At 40.9% G+C, this 18,101-nt stretch overlaps 1 protein-coding gene across 2 annotated transcripts in view; it reads left to right on the forward strand.

Moving 5' to 3' along the window:
• The window catches only part of EFR3B (EFR3 homolog B), a 67,562-nt gene that overhangs the window by 14,757 nt on the left and 34,704 nt on the right, over positions 1-18,101 (forward strand). The window contains exons 4-5 of one of the 2 annotated variants that reach the window (XM_036749525.1): positions 9,897-10,018; positions 17,636-17,785. In XM_036749525.1, coding sequence (XP_036605420.1) covers positions 9,897-10,018; positions 17,636-17,785 — 272 coding nt within the window. The remainder of the gene's footprint in view (positions 1-9,896; positions 10,019-17,635; positions 17,786-18,101) is intronic. The other variant, XM_036749524.1, reaches the window with a different exon arrangement.

Below are 18,101 nucleotides of genomic sequence, written 5' to 3' on the forward strand. Positions count from 1 at the left end.
GGCTAGTCAGTAGAAGAGCAGGGATTTGAACCTAGGTTCCAATTAGATTACTGGTATGTTCTTACAATCTGGGTGAGAGATGATGAAAGACTGAACTAGGACCATATATGTGTGAGTGAAGAGAAGGGGATGGATAGGAGGAAATAAGACTTGATAAATAAAGGATTGGATATGGGAGATGAGGGAGATGGGAAAGTCAAGGATAACTCTGAGGTTATGTTGGGTGATAGCAGGCCACGGCAGTCCAAGAGTGACCAGGAATGAGAGTTTTGGCTCGACAAATGTCAAGAACATTGTGATGTCTTTGGGTATAGAAAAGGGCTCATAATATGGCACCTCCGCTTAATTCTATATAGATATGGAGGGCTATGGGTATGGAACACATCCTATAATATCTCACTTTTTTCAATTTGTTGGTTAATTTTACTGAATTTTTTCCTCTGTTTGTTATTCCTTTTTTATATAAAGGATTACTTCCCAGAATAGGGAAGGACAGATACATTGGGAAATATAGATAATGTTAAAAAATATATAAAAAGAATGAAAAAAATTTAAAGTAAACATTGTATAAAAACAAAGGAATGAAAGAGCTCATGAATATAGAAACATAGTTTTATGAACATCATACTGTATTCTGATAGGGAATTTAGGAGATGATCTAGTCCAATGCCCTCTCTTGCTGATGAGGAAATTGAAATTCAGAGAGGTTAAGTGACTTGCCTAATGTTACATAGCTACTAGTAAGTACCAGAGTCAGAAATGTCTTCCAGGACCCTCTCCAGTACAATTTCCTCATGAACCATCCTGCTTTATATCTAGATAGAAATGTGCAGAAGAAGAGAAAGGAGCAAAAAGTAGGATTCTAAGTAAGCAGGAGGGTTCAGGCTCTAAGAGGCGGATAAAGACATACAGGGACAAAGAAATCAGCACAAACAGCTCTATAAAACAGGGCTGTGATGAATGATCCCTAGGCAGAGACTGTATGATCTCTGTCTTTGAGTACAGGCCCTAAAGGGCTGGCATCTGTGTTTTCAGTGAGGAAGAGGCAGAACTCTACAGGTCCCAGGAGCTCTGGATTATAGTGGGAGGCTGAGGAGTAGATCTCCTGGGAAGCTGTAGTGAACACAAGAATAAATAATCTGTTGTTCTTTTGTAAAACTATAGCAACAATTTTTTTGTTTGTTTTTTGGAGGAGGAAAGGTGGGGCAAATGGGATTAAGTGACTTACCCCAAGGTCACACAGCTAGTAAATTTGTCAAGTGTCTGAGGTTGGATTTGAACTCAGGTCCTCCTGACTCCAGGGCTGGTGCTGTACTCATTGCGCCATCTAGCTGCCCCCTATAGCAACAATTTGCTTCATATAACACTTCTAGGCTTAAAAAAGCACCATGACCCTGCGAGGCTGGTAGGAAAGATAGGCATTTATTATCCTCATTTAACAGAAGTGGAAACTGAGACTCACAGGTTTTAAATATTTACCCAAAATCACACAACTAGTAAATGCAGAGCTTATATTTTAACTCAGGCCCCCCTAACTCCAAGACCCCATAGACACATGTATTATGAATTTGTGGATGTGGGAAAAATTGTTGTGTTTGTCCTTTGTTCTCGAAGAGGACCATGACATCAGGGAAGTGATGACATAACCTGCAGTTGACTTTGATTTGAGTGAGGGAGGGCTGTGCAGGGTCACCAGCCTCACTTTCTCCTCCAGAGCCATCTGGGTCCAGTGGACTGATATTCACCAGGACGATTGGAGATGGCCCAGGGTGTGTTGGGAGACTCTGGCCCTTTTAGTCTAAGGTCTTTTCTGGTGCTCACTGTGAGTGAGGTAACACCCATTCAGTGAATAGGCCTCTTTAAGAAGTTAGTCAAGGAATGGCCCCTTTAATTATGTGGGAAGAATAGACAATGGGGAGAGGAAGTATTGGAGTCCTGGGAGACAATTTGGGTAATGCTTTATAAAGAAGAGCCTTGCAAATATTTATTTTATTTTATTTTTTTAAAATCCATTGTTGATATCTATTTTTATATCACCTACATTGTGCTACATAGTCCTCCTTCCTCCCTCTCCCAAAGAGCAGGCCTTTATGATAAAGGTTTTAAAAACAGGGCAAAAAAAACCCAAACAGTTTAACAAAACTCGCAAATGTTTCACAATAGTCTGACATTATATGCAGTGTTCTATACTCAGAGTATACTATCTCCCCAAAGAATTAGTTGGAAACATCTTCTCATGGTTCTTTTTTGGGACCAAAACTTGGTAATTTTAATTTCATTATTGTTGTTCAGTTGTGTGCAACTCTTTGTGACCCTGTCGGCCATGGCATGCCATTCCGATGTCATGTTTTAATATTTTAATACTGGCCTTTGGGTTTTCTTGGCAAAGATGCTGGAGCGGTTTGCCATTTTCTTCTCCAGTGAATAACCTTTTGTCTGAACTCTCCACTGTCTTGGTTAACCCTGTGCAGCATAGCTCATAGTTTCATTGAGATACTCAGGCCCCTTCACCATGACAAGGCAATGATCCAGGAGGGGTTTAATTCCATAGCATTTGGTTTTAATCATTCTGTTCTTGGTAAAGTATGATAGACAGATAAACTAGTAAGTACTATTTGCTGGGCATTATGTTAAGGATTCGGAATACAAATACAAGCAAGTAAGATAGTACTTCTCTGCAAGGAGCTTACATTCTAATGGAGAAGCTGGAAAGGTGGGGTTTCATATATGGTGTAGAAATGGCTGAGAAATAGCATGGAAGCCTGGTTCATTACAAACTAGGATGAAAAATAATCAATCAGAGCCTGACTGCCTAGAGACCAAATGCAAGGTCCTGGTGGGAGAGATGAGGATGGCGACTGAAGTGCAGGCTGCATCACATGAAGACAGTAAATGGTGTAGAGATGTAGTGTCAGGCAACATGAGGTGAAGCTCTTCTATCAGAGCTCAGCTTCCCAGAGGCACAAGTGCAAGGCTCTGGAAGGAACTTTGTTCTTTTCATTTATGTTGTTATGGTCATTGTGAATATTCTTTTTCCTGTTTCTCTTTGCTTCACTTTGCATCAGTTCAGATATGTCTTCCTATGCTTCTCTGCATGCCATATTAATTATTTCCTAGAGTATAGTAATATTCTAACATTCATAGATCACAGTTTATTTAGCTGTTCCCTTGTAGATTGGGCAAGGGAATTTTTAGGCATTAATTTTTATTTAATTTTAAACTTTAATATTTTATTTTCCCCTAATTACATGTAAAAACAATTTTTAACATTCAGCATTTAACATTTAGTTGTTACCTTGTAGATTAGGCAAGGGATTTTTAAGTACTAATTTTTATTTATTTTTAAATTTTAATATTTTATTTGTACCTAATTACATGTGAAAAATTTTTAACATTTATTTTTTAAAAATTTTGAGTTCTAAATTCTCTCCTTTTCCTCCCCTACCCCCTTCATTGAGAAGGCAAGCAATTTGCTATAGGTTATACACATGCAGTCATGAAAACCTATTTCCATGTTAGTCATACTGTGAAAGAAAACACAGACAAAAAACTCCAAGAAAAATAAAGAAAAAGTATGCTTCAATCTGCATTGACTTCATCAGTTCTTTCTCTGGAGATGGATAGCATTTTTTACCATAAATCCTTCAGAATTGTCTTAGATCATTGTATTGCTGATAATAGCCAAGTCATTCACAGCTGATCATCACGCAATATTGCTTTTGCTGTATACAATGTTCTTCTGGTTCTGCTCATTTCACTTTGCATCAGTACATATAAGTCTTTTCAGGTTTTTCTGAGAGTATCTTGCTCGTCAATTCTTATAGCACAATAGTATTACATCATAATCATATACAACAACTTGTTCAGCCATTCCCCAATTGGTAGGGTAAGGAATTTTCAAGAAGGCGTAGGATTGGTGGAGAAGAATATTGGGGCATACATTAAGAGAAAGGAAAGAGCTGCATGGTGACTTGAAGGGGAAGAGTTACAGGATATGTTCAAACATTTTTCTGGTTGGAGTGAAGACTGTGGAGCTAAAAGGAATAAAGGTTGTCAGATACATAGAGAGGAGCAATTGATAATCTTGTTCTTTGTAGTATCCCTGATATGCTCCCTCTGAATGGACCGATGAGAGGGGTTCCAGTTCCTCCTTGTGCAAGCAAGAGAACCACTCCACTCACCTCCAGTCTGAGAAATTCCCTCTTTTCACCTCAGCCTATGGGATTCAGTGAAAAGAACACAGGCTCTATGGTCATAAGATAAGAGTTCAAATCCTATCCCCCCACCCTCCCACCACACACACATATTTACATGCCTCTGTGAATTTGAGCCAATCATTTAACCTCCTGGGGCCTCAGTATCCTCATCTGTAAAATGGGGGGTTTAGTCCAGATTGCTTCCAAGGTTCCTTCCAGCTTTAGAGCCAGGATTCTGTGAACTGTGTTTCTATGAACTCAGTTGCCACCTCCCACACAAGACCTATCAAGATCCCTCCTTCCCCAGTTTTCAGCACTTGTTCCCTCTTGAAATGAATAATAATAATAGCTAAGATTTTCATAGTACTTTAAGGTTTAGAAAGTGCTTTGGAAATATTATCCCATTTTATCCTCACAACAATCCCATGAGGTAGGTGCTGTTAGTATCTTCATTATACAAATAAGGAAACTGAGGCACAAAGAGATCAGGTGACTTGCCCAGGGTCACACAACTAGTAACTCAGGTCTTCTTGCCTCTAGATCCTGTCCTCTATCCACTGTGCAAAATCTGCCTCTCAAAATTACTTCATATACGTCATATTTACTTGTGTACATGTGGTTTTCTCCCTCCCTCCTTCCAGGAGAACGTAAGTTTCTTGAGAGCAGAGACTGTTTTGTTTTTGTGTCCCTGATGACACGTAGTAGGAGCTTAATAAAATTTTGTTGATTGATAAATAGGCTGAATGTTCAAATGTTTGTTAAACTGAATACAGTTATCCCTTCCACATTGTGACTTTCCCCATCTTTGTTTCAATATCACAGGTCAGCATAAGAAATTTCATGGGAATTTTTGGGGAGTTTTGCAGAAGCCGTAGACAACAGTTGAAGGCCAGCAGATGACACAGAAAAAGTTTAGAAACTCAGAAATGTATAAATTATGTGTATAATCTTGTATAACATTAACCTATTTTATCTTTTAATACCATGATAATTCATACTTCTTCTATGGTACCAAGAGAGGGCCAAAAAATTTTATGCAGATTTTCCAGATTGCAGGGGGCACCATGCCCCTAACTCCCACGATATGGAAGGGATGACTGTAATTTAATTGAAGAAAATGGGTGCACTCAGTAGACGGAATATAGCCCTGTTTCTATGTCTGGAGTTGAAAGAAACTGCTTGGGGGTGAACAGAACTGCTGTGAGCATGCAGAACATGGAGATTTCGATTATAGGTTGGCTTCTCGATTACGGAGATCACCCAGCCTCAGTATGCCTAGCCACAAACAAAACAAAACAGGACACATTTTCTTTGCAAGAAAAAATCAGATATTCCCTCAAGAACCCAGATGGAGTGACACAGTGAATCGGATCAGCTTAGCTTCCATTTCCAGATAGACTAAGAAGCCACCCTGACTCTAGAGGGCTGAAAGATTCCTTTTTTCTTTTCCTTTGTCCCTCTCAGCCTTGGGGGGGGGGGGGGGGGGGGAGGCGCCATACAGTAGCAGGTCTGAGCAAGCTTAGCACTCTCATCCGTTTAGATCGTGCTGAGGGGGTAATCTTGAAAGGGCTGAGTCTCAGAGCCTGGATGGTTTTTGAAGTGTTCCACCCTTCAGAGTCTTGGGCTATCATTCTGGACGTCCTCTTGACAGTTGTCATCTCTATAGAAGAGATGTCTGGCATCTTTGGTACATGAATCAAAGCCGTGCATAAAGTGGGAATTGGCAGTGACAGGTGCAAGGTAACAAGGAGGCTGATGCTGTGATGTTGGCTCCAGGAAAATGACGTCACTGACGGAATAAAGGCCTCGGAAACCATCTAGCCAATCCCCCTCATTTTACCAATGAGAAAACTGATGCTAAGTGAGATTGTTTTAAGTGACCTGCCCAAAGTCATGCAGGTTGTTGGTATCAATGGAAGGATTTGAACAGAGGGAGTCAGGAGAGTGATTAGACCATGGCTCTGCTATTGAGCAGTGGATAGAGTGCCAGGCCTGGAGTCAGGAAGACCTGAGTTCAAATTTGCCCTCAGACACTTACTAGCTGTGTGACCCTGGGCAAGTCACTTTCCCTGTTTGCCTCAGTTTCCTCATCTGTAAAATAAGCTGGAGAAGGAAATGGCAAACCTCCCTAGTACCTTTGCTAAGAAAGCCGCCCAAATTGGGGTCACAAAGAATTGGACATGACTGAAATGACTCAACGACAACAACTGCTATCAATGAAGATTTGCTAGCTCGAGCCAAGAAGACTTGAGTTGAGATTTGGCCTCAGACACTTACTAGCTGTATGACCCAGGGCAAGTCACTTAATCTCTTTGTGCCTCAGTTTCCTTATCTTATATTTCCTTAAATTCTATCTTTTTCTCTACTGTAAAATGAGGTTAATAATAGCACCTACTTCTCAGGGTTGTTGTAAAGATCAAATGAGATAATATTTGCAAAGTGCTTAACATAGTGCCTGACACATAGTAGGTGCTTAATAAATCCTTGTCCCCTCCCCCACTCCCTATCTAAAGAATGGGCTGCGGGCATTTTCATTCTCCAGACACTATTATGACATGAAGTGCTGTGCTAGTCCCTAGGGAGCAAGAGTAGGTGCAGAGACAGATAATACACAGCCCCTGTCCTCAGGGAGCTTGCTCTCTGGATAGAATGTAAGTTCCTTGAGGGCAGGGTCTGTTTACTTTTGTCTTTGTATTTCCACCACCTGGCACGTGCTTGGCATATAGTAGGCATTTGATAAATGCTTGTTGATTGTCTGAAGTCTAGAAGGAGAATTAAGACGTACACACATACTTGAAATACAAAATGGAATGTGCCAAGTGCATAAGAGAGGTACAAACAGAGTACATTTTAGTGTCTGAAAGAGGAAGAGGTTACTTTCAGCTGGTAAATATTTTTCTCGTCTTCCTGGCCTGTGAAAATGCCTCTTACTCCAAAGGCTCAGCTTCCTAGAGGTGGGAGCATTTAAGCTGAGCCTTGAGAGAGAAGTGAATTTCTCATGGGTGGATTATTATAAGATCATCGTTCTAGAGCTGGAAGTGTTCTCAGAAGCCATCTGGTGCACCTCTCTTCATGTTGTAGATGAAAAAACTGAGACCTAGGAAGAGTAAGGAACTAGTTCAAGGTCACATATGTATTGTCAGAGGTGGGATTTGAATTTGGGTCCTTGGATTCCAGAGCTAATATTCTTTCTCTTGCTTTGGAGATAGGGGGGAGGGAGGAGGGAAAGCATTCCAGGCATGGGGAATTTCACAAGCAAAGGCAGGAAGGCATGCAAGCATAAGATGCATGCCAGGGAAGATCATCCAATTAAGTTGGAAGTATAGAGTTTGTGGAGGGGGTTAGTGTGATTTAATGTCATAAATGGTAGAAGGTCTTGAATGCCAGGATAAGTTATTTGAGTCCTGAAAGCAAAAGAATTCAACAAACTCTGTCATTAATTGTGGTGCTGAAGGTGCACATGGATTATGCAGGGGTTGAGACAATCTTAATCATATTGACCCTCCGTCAGTGCAAGTAATTGAGAAGTATTTCATGTCTCTAGTCTTTTGACCATTTAGCATTGGCTGAAAATACTCATTCTATCTGGAGCATTGTAGGAGCTAGGGGAAAAAAACTACAAGATCTGGTCTGTATCCTCAAGGAATTTCTAGCCTAGTCTGGGAGACAGGATACATATATACATACATACATGCATACACATATATATGTATATGTGTGCATATATACACACATACTCCACACACACACATACATACTATATACTATATATACTTACATATATACTAGTATATATACATATATATATATACTAGTATATATGTGTGTGTGTTTGTGCATATTAGGAAAAAAATACAAAACTGTCCATAGCAACTTGCTATAAATCCAACAAAGTGATTGTTATTGGCTGCAGCAGTCCGCGAGGGCTCTCTGAATCAGGTGGGTCTTAAGCTGAACCTTGAAGGCCAACTAAGATTTGGATAACTATCTATGTCACATACACTCACTCCTCCATCAGTCCACTGGGATTCAATATGTGCCTTCCTTGGGCCAAGCTCTGTGCGAGGTACCATAGACCATAAAAGATGTGTAAGACATGATCCCGGCCCACAAGGTGTTTATAGTCGGTTGGGGAGGGGGAGGAGAGACTTACATCTATGAAGCAATTAGTGAACAAGAGAATATATAATAAAAGACTAGATCTCCTTCAGACTCAATTTCCTCATCTGTAGACTATGTCCCTTGTAGGGTTGTCATGAGAATCAAATATGATAGCGTATGTAAAGTGCTTTGTAAGCCTTAAGCATCAGTTGTTGCTTTTATACAACCTTTTAAAAGTCTCCTTTCTCCAGGATACCAAACTGATAGCAGTGATACTAATTATAATCTCTAGGAGACTATGACTTGGGAATCTACAAAGAACTTTAGAGACAGCTGGATTTGAAATGAGGACCTAGGTTCTAATTCTGACTGTCCTACTTACTAACTTTTTTTACCTCAGAAAAGGCACTTAACTTCTCTAAGGGCTTCAATTTCTTCATCTGTAAAATAAATGGGCTGGAGTAGATGACCTCTGAAAGCCTTTTTCTAACAGTATGATCCTTATTTTTCAGATAAACTAAATAGCCCAGAGATTAATTGTGTCGCTAGACGGTGCAGTGGTTGGAGTGTTGGGTCCAGAGTCAGAAAAATCTTCCTGAGTTCAAATCTGACCTTGGACACTTACTAGCTGTGTGACTCTGGGCAAGTCACTTAACCCTGTTTGCCTCAGTTTCCTCCTATGTAAAATGAGTTAAAGAAAGGAAATGGCAAACTGCTCCAGTTCTTTGCGAAGAAAACCCCAAGGGGTTATGAAGAGTTGTGCACAACTGAATAACAACTAGAGTTTAATGACTAAAATACCCAAGGCTACACAGCTATTAAGCAATAGAACCAAGAATCAAACTCAGGTCCTTTGACTTCAAATCCAGATTGATATCCATCCATCCATCCATCCATGCATCCATCCATCCATCCATCCATGCATCCATCCGTCCATCCATGCATCCATCCATCCATCCATCCATCCATCCACCCATGCATCCATCCATCCATCCATCCATCCATCCATCCATCCATCCATCCAGAACATTCAATGAGTGCTTACTTCAGGCATTGTGCTAGGTGATGTATGGGATACAGAGTTGTTTAAGACATATTCCTGGTCCATAGGGAATTCACAATGAAGTAGTGAATGTAAGTAACATATCAGTGACACAGAGTACAGAGTATAGGGTTGATAGAAATCACTTCCATTCAAGGTTATCTGGGAAGACTAAATGGAATAAGTAACATTTGATCTGGGCCTTGAGGAGTAGTTGGTATAGCAACTACCAGAATCCTAGTAACTTAGAATTTCACTCATCCTCCCACCTCACCCTTCATCTTAGACACAGGAGATTTGAAGGTCAAAGGGTTTTACTCCAATTGCAATAGCATGACAGGTCAGTGTGCAAAAGTGAAGGAACTAACTGAAGGTCACGTGGAGATTTAGAATTCAGATCTCCCTAGAACTGTCTGAGAGGCAAACAAAACCAAAAATAGCTCTTAACTTTTAAAAAAAGTATACTTGGTAGAGATGAGAACTGAGGGGGGAGTTTAGCTCAAATTTCTTACTTCTCTTCCTCTTTTCCTTTATATTCGCTTTCTATCTCTGGGAAGTTTGTGAAGTTTGCCAACATAGAAGAGGACACTCCTTCCTATCATCGGAGCTATGATTTCTTCGTGTCACGATTCAGTGAAATGTGTCATTCCAGCCATGATGACTTGGAGATCAAGACCAAGTGAGTAGGTGGTGGGGAGGAAGGCTGAGGAATCAGAACACTGCTCTGCTAATGACTAAGCATAGAGAGATCTTTAAGGAATGTCTGATTATCCTCCTACCGTTTAAAATATATATATGTATATAGCGTACCTCCACACACACACACCTTACAGAATGCTTCCCCAAGACAAGACTAGTCCAAGTTCAAGGTACTCTGGGTCTATATCCATTCAAAACCATAGTTTATAAGCCCCTATCAATGCATTTACCTTTATCGTTTAGACAGTAGATGTAACTATTTCAAAGTAAAGGCATTTAATGAAATAACATAGTAAGAAAAGTAGCAACAAAATGTTTTCCCCATAAACCTGAGGCATGTTTGTCTCAACTACGCAGACCATCTACTGTGGACACCTATAAAGATCACTGGAGAGATATCTAGACACGAGAATGTATGGGGTTGAGGCATGCATTTGTTGGAGGGAAAGAAATCTCTGATGTTGCAGAGCTTCTGACTTCCAGTAACGTCATTGTATTGCTCTCTCTGTGCTTGCCCCCTGCACCTTTGCTTGTCTTGTGGGTGCTGCTAAGGCTGAGCATAGCTCCACTGAGTATATGGTTCTGGAGCTTCTGTATATTTTCATTTTCTAGCTTCAGCTAGCTTCCTTATCTGGAGAGCTAGCTCTTTCTCATTCCTCATAATGGACCCTGGCTTACTCTCTCATTTTAAAGCACATAGGCTTTTTGCCAGCTCTAAACCTTTTACAAACAGTCATCATACTAGCAAAAATCCATTTTAGGGGAAAAACCCAAACATTTCCATTTTTTCCCTTCAGGAAACAGTCTGATTATTCCTTTCAGAGTCTTTGCTAGAAAATGCTCAATCTCTAGCTGGAAATTCTTTGTCCCAGGTGCCAACCTCTTTAGAACACAGAGCTGGGCCATTTCCTAGTAGTGCCCTCAGGTTTAGTTTATGTATTTCTCTTACTTAGAGCAACCAGTTTCTTTCTGAGAATACTCAGCCGGTGTAGAAAGTAAGCTTACTTTTAAAAAAAAACACAAAAAAGGAACAAGATATAGAAAATAGGCTTGGTGAGAGAGACTCAAGAAGTAGGAACCTGGAAGATATGAGTCTCACCACTTAGTTATGTGTCTCTTTGTTTAATCTCCAATGTTTAAACTACATCTTAATAAGCATTCATTATAGATGCTAGCCTCCCAATAAACTACCAAGGCTTCTTGGGTTCCAGGGTCTTCCAGTGTCTGCATTCCAAAACATCTGCCATTGTGCAATGCAAACAAATGAGTGAATGTGTGTGGATGTGTAGGGGGAATAAAATTAAGTCCGAAGGGGCAAGGTCATTATCTTGCCCTTAGCCAGCAACATTCCTGCCGTTACTATCTATACATTCTTTCTTTATTATGTATACATGGGTAGCCATGCCTTTTCAAGTTTTGTTACAAAAACAGACAAATCTGGCCCACTCACTGTAATTTGCCTCAGAACCCATGATTGTTGTCCTCCCTCTAGATGTTACTGATGTGAAAAAAGTAACAGTAAAATTAAGGAAGTAAAGGGAGGAAAAACTGCATGGGGTCTTAGATTGGGAGTCTGGGTAAAACTATACCCCAAATAGATTTGCTTTTAAAAGACTTTTTAACGGGAAGAAGCATGATGAAACAACCTCCCTTGACAAAATAGTGCCACATATTTGAAGTATATCTTTGAGCAAAGGTTAAGGTGGCCCTCAAAACCAACTTGAGAGCTGATTGCCTAGAAAAAACACACACGCATGCACGCACATGTATTTGTATGTGCACATAGTCACAGGATACATACACAGATACACATAGTTACCGATATAGACCTTTTTTGATCTTATGCCCTGATGCTTTCTCTCAGTATAAATATCCACAGACAAACAAGCACAGACATAAACCCCATAAATTCACATAGGTATGCATAGATATGCCCCTGATACTAATACACATACATATTAATCTAAATACAGTTTTCTATATGTAAAGGTGCAGATATTTCTCTTCTTCATTGAAACATCTTCCTTCCATACATCCTGCAGGTGGTAAGGCCTTTCAGTTGAAAGGAGTAGCTACTCAGATGGCAATTTCTACACCAGGTGGTACTTTAAGCTCAAGCTCATAGTTGCCTTCCTGAATCTATGATGGGGGTAGTGAACTCAGCCTTTTCTTTCCCCCTTCAACCTTTTTTGTTTTACTGGCTGCCCAGGTTCTATCTTGCCTCATTTAGTATGGAGTTTAAAATATATAGATTATCACACAATATTTGACTCATGCCCCCATTCTTATTAAGATTTTTTTCTCCTTTCCAATTTGTGACTCAAGGAACTGTATACTCCTTATAAATCAGAGTACATTCACTGAACTGTTAGTAATAAGATAAAACATTTAAACTCCTGAGTGGCTGGCAATGTTTTTAGTGAAGTCTGAACTTCCATCTTTGTCATGGTTGCAGCTTCTTCCCTTAAAATTCAAATTCTTAGTCTTACTTTCACCAAGGGACCGGACAAGCCCAGAGGCCATTTGCAGAGGAGAGTTATTAGCCATCCCACTCAAAGTCATCGAGAAGGGAGGAGAGTCTTATCACACATCGTGAGGAGCAATCTCTAGTCTGACTCCTGTGGAATGAGCCATTTTCTCACCAATTGTTCCCTCTTCTTGACAGTCACTGGAGGGTCTTTCTGATGTCTTTAGCATCACCATGAGTTGCCCCTATAGATTTAGGGTCTTTATGAACTCGTATCAATCTTCCATCCCTTGCTGTGTCTTAAGCCAGCTCTTCCTATGTTTCCTTATGTGGGCCTTTCTTTGCCCACTTGCCATGGTAGTCTATTCTATTGGTTTTAAATGTCCTGCTATAGCACAGAACTAATGAACTTTTCTGTCAGTTCCATTTACCTAAATCCCCCAAGGCTGTGCAAACCACATACACCCTTTGACACCTTCTGGATAGGGGTGATATAGGAAAACACCAAGGAAAAAGGCTAAACTGGTACAACACAAACACAGAGTCATATATAAATATGCACATAGGCACATTCATGGGTCAGCACCCATTAAGTTACACACATCAACCACCCCCCATATAGGCAAATAGTTACAGAACTGCAGTCACATGATATAATGGAAAGACACAAGATCTAGAATTAGATGACCTGGTTTCAAGCCCCCACCCGATTTAGCAGTGTGTGACATTGGGTAAGTCCCTTCACTTCTCTCAAGCCTTAGTTTCCTCATCTACAAAATGGGGATTAATAATACGTATGCTACTTCCCAAAGCTGTTGTGAAGAAAATACTTTTTAAAGTTTCCTGTAAATGTGAGATGCTGGTTTTTTTGTCTGTTTCATGGGAGCTATTAATATGGGCTCATATAAACTTATATATATGTATATATATATACACATATATGTATGTATATATTATTCACTTTAAAATATATAATTAATATATGAAATACATTATTCATATATCATATATTATATTACTATATAATCTTAAGTTAGTAAAATATATAAAATATATTACATAATTAATATATAAAATATATATTTTCACAGAGACACCCACGTAGAAACATATTCCCCCAGTTATAAACGCAGATAGAAATGCACATAAATACATGCCCACATAAATATACTCAATGAAATACACATTCATACATACAAGCACATATGTGTACAAAAATCAATCGATATATTTTGGAGGATCCTAGTTTCTAGTTAATTTGCAGCAATTAGAGAACAAGAGAATGTATGATAAAAGGACAGACTGTGTGACGCAGACAGCCAGTACAATATGACTTAAGAGAAGGGAGGGAGGAACGTGTTACTGATGGAGTTTGTCCTTTTTGTCTTAGGACATCGAAATAAAATGGACATCTGAATCAGTCTTTGGCAGTGGTTACCCCTCAGGCTACTTTTATAGGATTGAAGTGTAGAGAGAACCTAACCTTTCCCCTTGTTAATTTACCTTTTGTTAATTGGTTCTCTATCACTGACTCTGTGGGTTGCAAAGTGACTCAGAGGGTGGTAAATGAAGGCTTCCTGAGTCCATAAGGTAGCTGCCATGTTGCCTCAGGAAGCCAGGAACAAGAATGTAGAGAGGCTCAGGAAGAGAGCCTCATTCCTTCTTTCCAGCTGTACCACATCCTAATTTCCTTCTTCCCAGACCAAGCCACCAAACTCCAGGTACCATGATTCCTCAGTGGCTGCTGCTAGAGCCCACTACAAGTATGTAAGAAATGATGAGCTTTTTCACCCTCCAGTGGTTAACACTTTGATTAAATCCACCATCCACCTTACTCCAAAAGAGCTAGGAAATGGCAGTAAATTTAAGGATTCCTTTAAGAAGCTAAGGGCCTGGACATCCCTCTTATCATAGACATACTATTTTTATTTTTATTTCATTATTATAATTATTATTGAGAAGCAGTGTTATAAGAGGGAGGAATCGAGAGCTGGCCTAGGAGTCAGGCAGACTCACATTCAAGTCTTGCCCCTGACACATAGTGAGTGTGTGACCCTGGGTAAGTCATTTCATATTTCAGTGCCTCAGACAACTCTCTAAGACTATTAATTATGGAGCAGGTACTAGTTAGAGGTAGCTGCTTCACAGGGCTATCTTCCTCCCCACTCCCACCATCCACATACCAATAAGTTCTTTTCTCTGAGCTAAACATCCTTATTTCTTTTAGCTGATCTTCATATGGCCTGATTTCAAGGTCTTTCCATATTCTGGCTGCCTTCTTGGATACTGTCTAGGTAATCAAAATTCCTCCATAAATGTGGGTGCCCAGAAAAATATTCTAGATGTTGTCTGATGAGGTCAGGCTACAATCAGTCAGTCAACAAGTATTAAGTGCCTACTATGTGCCAGGCACTGTGCTAAGTGCCAAGGAGGCAAAGAAAACCCAAAATAGTCCCTAAAGATTGGGCATTCTAATGGGAAGAGAAAACACGTAAATCACTATGTCTTTATGGGACATATACTAAGTAGGTTGGAAGTCGTCTCAGAGGAAAGGCACCTGTAGAGGTGTTTGCTGGGAGAGGGGAAAGGAATTCTAGGAAACGCCTCTTTCAGTAGGTGAGATCTGAGCCTGGCCTTGAAGGAATCTAGGAAAGATAAGAGCCTGAGGTGAGGAAAGATGATGTCGGGAGATAAGAATGTCTTGTATGAGGAACAGCAAGGAGGCAGATGTAGCTGGATTATAGAGTACATGGAGAGAATGAGATCTAAGAAGACCAGAAGGCAGTCTTGTGAAGCAGACCGTGAAGGGTTTTAAATGCCAAACAGAAGACTTTCCTTTGGATCCCGGTGATTGTAGGTGACCGCTGGAGTTTGTTGAGTAGAGAAGTGACAAAGTCCTGCCTGTACTTTAGGAGAATCATTTTCAAAACTGAATGTAGATGGAGTGGAGTAGGGAGAGTCACTCAGTCAACTAGCATTTATTAAGTACCTACTGTGTGCCAAGCACTGTGCTAAGTGCTGGCGATACAAAGAAAGGCAAAAAACCAGTCCCTGTTTTCACGGAGCTCACAGTCTAATGGGGCAGAGAACAGGCAAACAACAAGCTGCAGACAGGAAAAACTGGGGGGAGTTTCAAAGGAAGGCACTCAGATTAAGGAAGACTGGGAAAGGCTTTTTGTAGAAGGTAAAACTTTAGCTGAGACTTGAGGGAAGCCAGGAGGCAGAGATGAATAAGGAGAGAATTCAGGCAGGGAGATAGTCAGAGAAAATACTCCAAGTCGGAATACTGAATGTCATGTACAGAGAACAACAAGGGGGCTGGTGTCACTGGAAGGGAGTAAAGCATAAGAAAACAGGAAAGAGAGTTATTACCTTCCTGCTTCTGGACACAGTAGGTGCTTAATAAATGTACCTACTAATAATAATAAAATTATAAATTTATAATTTATGTTAAATGTTCACACGGACTATTTGTGCCCAACCTGTGGTAGAGCATTCCAAGCTTGTATTGGCCCGATCAGTCACAGTCGAACACATTGAATCTTGAATCAAGCATAGTGATGTCATTTTGGTCCACTTTGAGAACAAAGGACAACAATCATACCAACCATATTATATAATTTATATAGTTAATATAGGAATAGATGATATAAAAAGAAATTATAAAATTATTAGTATTAAAATTAATTTTAAAAATAATAAATTCCACCCTTAGGAACTTAAATCTCTGATGTGTGCTCAGAAGTTGTGGGCAGGCATATGCTTCTACCCCAAATCAGCCATTCCAGGTTATTAGAAGGAGGTAATAGGTTCCTGTCACTGTCTTCTTCCCACTCCCTACCCGTGCCCCCTGCACATACTAGTCTCTATTCTGATACCAGAAGTCACACAGGAAGCAAATAGATGACCTCGAATTGGAATTTGATTCCTCTGCCTCAAATTCTCATGTTCTTTCTGTAATGAAATTTCCCCTGTAGATATGAGCATGGCCAGATAGAAATGTCCTTACAACCAAGGTCAGGCTTCTTGGCAGTCAGTCTCCATCATGGGAAAGAGGTGGCTGGCATTCTGCAGCCTTCTGTTCTACAGACATTACTGGCTTGCTGGCAACTGACATCAAACTGGGCATAGTAATGACGCAGTTGTGGGTTGCTGGGAACCCCAAAATGTCAGGGTACAGGGCAGCATTCACCTGGAATGAACTCACACACTTAAACCATCTCCTAGCCGAGTGGCAAGGCTTATTGTAACACCAACAGGGGCCAGATTGATGCTTATATACAAAAGGGCAATGAAAGGATCTGGATGAGATTAAGGAGTGAACAGTATAGGCAAGTAGTCTGGGGAGGGCTGAGTGAGGCAGTAAAAGGAATGTCAAGTAAGGCAGCTAGGTGATCCAGCTGGGCTGCAGTGGGCCAGGTGCCTTGGCGGAGGTGCCAGTGATCTGAGCTGCTCAAATGTATGTGAAAATTTAGGGACTGGGTTGCTTTCAGACACAGTCTTTTCCTTTTAGGGGTCCAGGTCCTATCACCCCAACAGTAATATGAACAATGTTGTCTTTGCCATATTCTGTTTTGTTTCTGACTGAGCCTCCAAGTCCTAAGGTAAATCAGAGACCACCTTGTCCAGCCCCCTTATTTTTCAGATGAGGAAACCGAGGCCTAGAAATTTAAGGACTCATTCAAGATCACACCGATAGTAAGTGTCTGAAACAAGATTTGAATCCAGGTTTTTCTTACTCCAAGATCTGTCCACTGTGCCAAGCTGCCACCTCCCCTAGTTTGAGCAGAGGCGGGTTCCAAATCTGGCAGCAGAGTTTGGAAGGACTGCTCACCGAGGGCTGGAACCAAGGTGCCACAAGGAGCTGGGCAGGCCTTGAAATGGGCAACTAGCATATTCTAAGACTCTGGTCCATTCTGGATGGAATCTAAATTTAGAATCATCTCACTTTTTTCAGGACATCTGGTCACTTGAAGTAGAAGAGTTTTGCTGATGCAGGCCTGTCCCTGCTTCCTCTGGCAACCTTGTCCTCACCTCCAGGGCACTTCCTTTTGCAGCCTCTTGCTCATAATCAGCTGATCTGTAGGGCTGGAAGCCCCTTGACACCACTTTGCCATTTTCCCCCCACAGGATCCGTATGTCAGGCATCAAAGGCCTGCAAGGGGTGGTGAGGAAGACAGTGAATGATGAGTTGCAGGCCAACATCTGGGACCCACAGCACATGGACAAGATTGTCCCTTCGCTGCTGTTCAACCTGCAGCATGTAGAGGAAGCGGAGAGGTGAGAGAGGGTGCCTCTGTATGGGATGGGGTGAGAGAAGCTAGCCCCTGGCCTGGCCCCTAGGACCACGAGCCACTCCACACATGAGAACCAGGGAACCTGGGCTCCTTGGACAGCTCCCAGGATCGAAGCCTGCTTCCACTGTCCATTTGGCAGTTGGCTCCTTGGGTGACCTTGGTCCTGACCTTCATTTTTCTTTTATTATTCTCGGTCACACTATACCTCAATTTCTGCATCTGTAAGGGGAGGATAATAATAGTCTTGAACTCTCCGGAGGCCAGTGGTTGGTATGGACTTTGAACAGACAAGAAGACTC

Source organism: Trichosurus vulpecula, chromosome 3, assembly GCF_011100635.1.
Source record: "Trichosurus vulpecula isolate mTriVul1 chromosome 3, mTriVul1.pri, whole genome shotgun sequence".
NCBI classification, from domain to species: Eukaryota; Metazoa; Chordata; class Mammalia; order Diprotodontia; family Phalangeridae; genus Trichosurus; species Trichosurus vulpecula.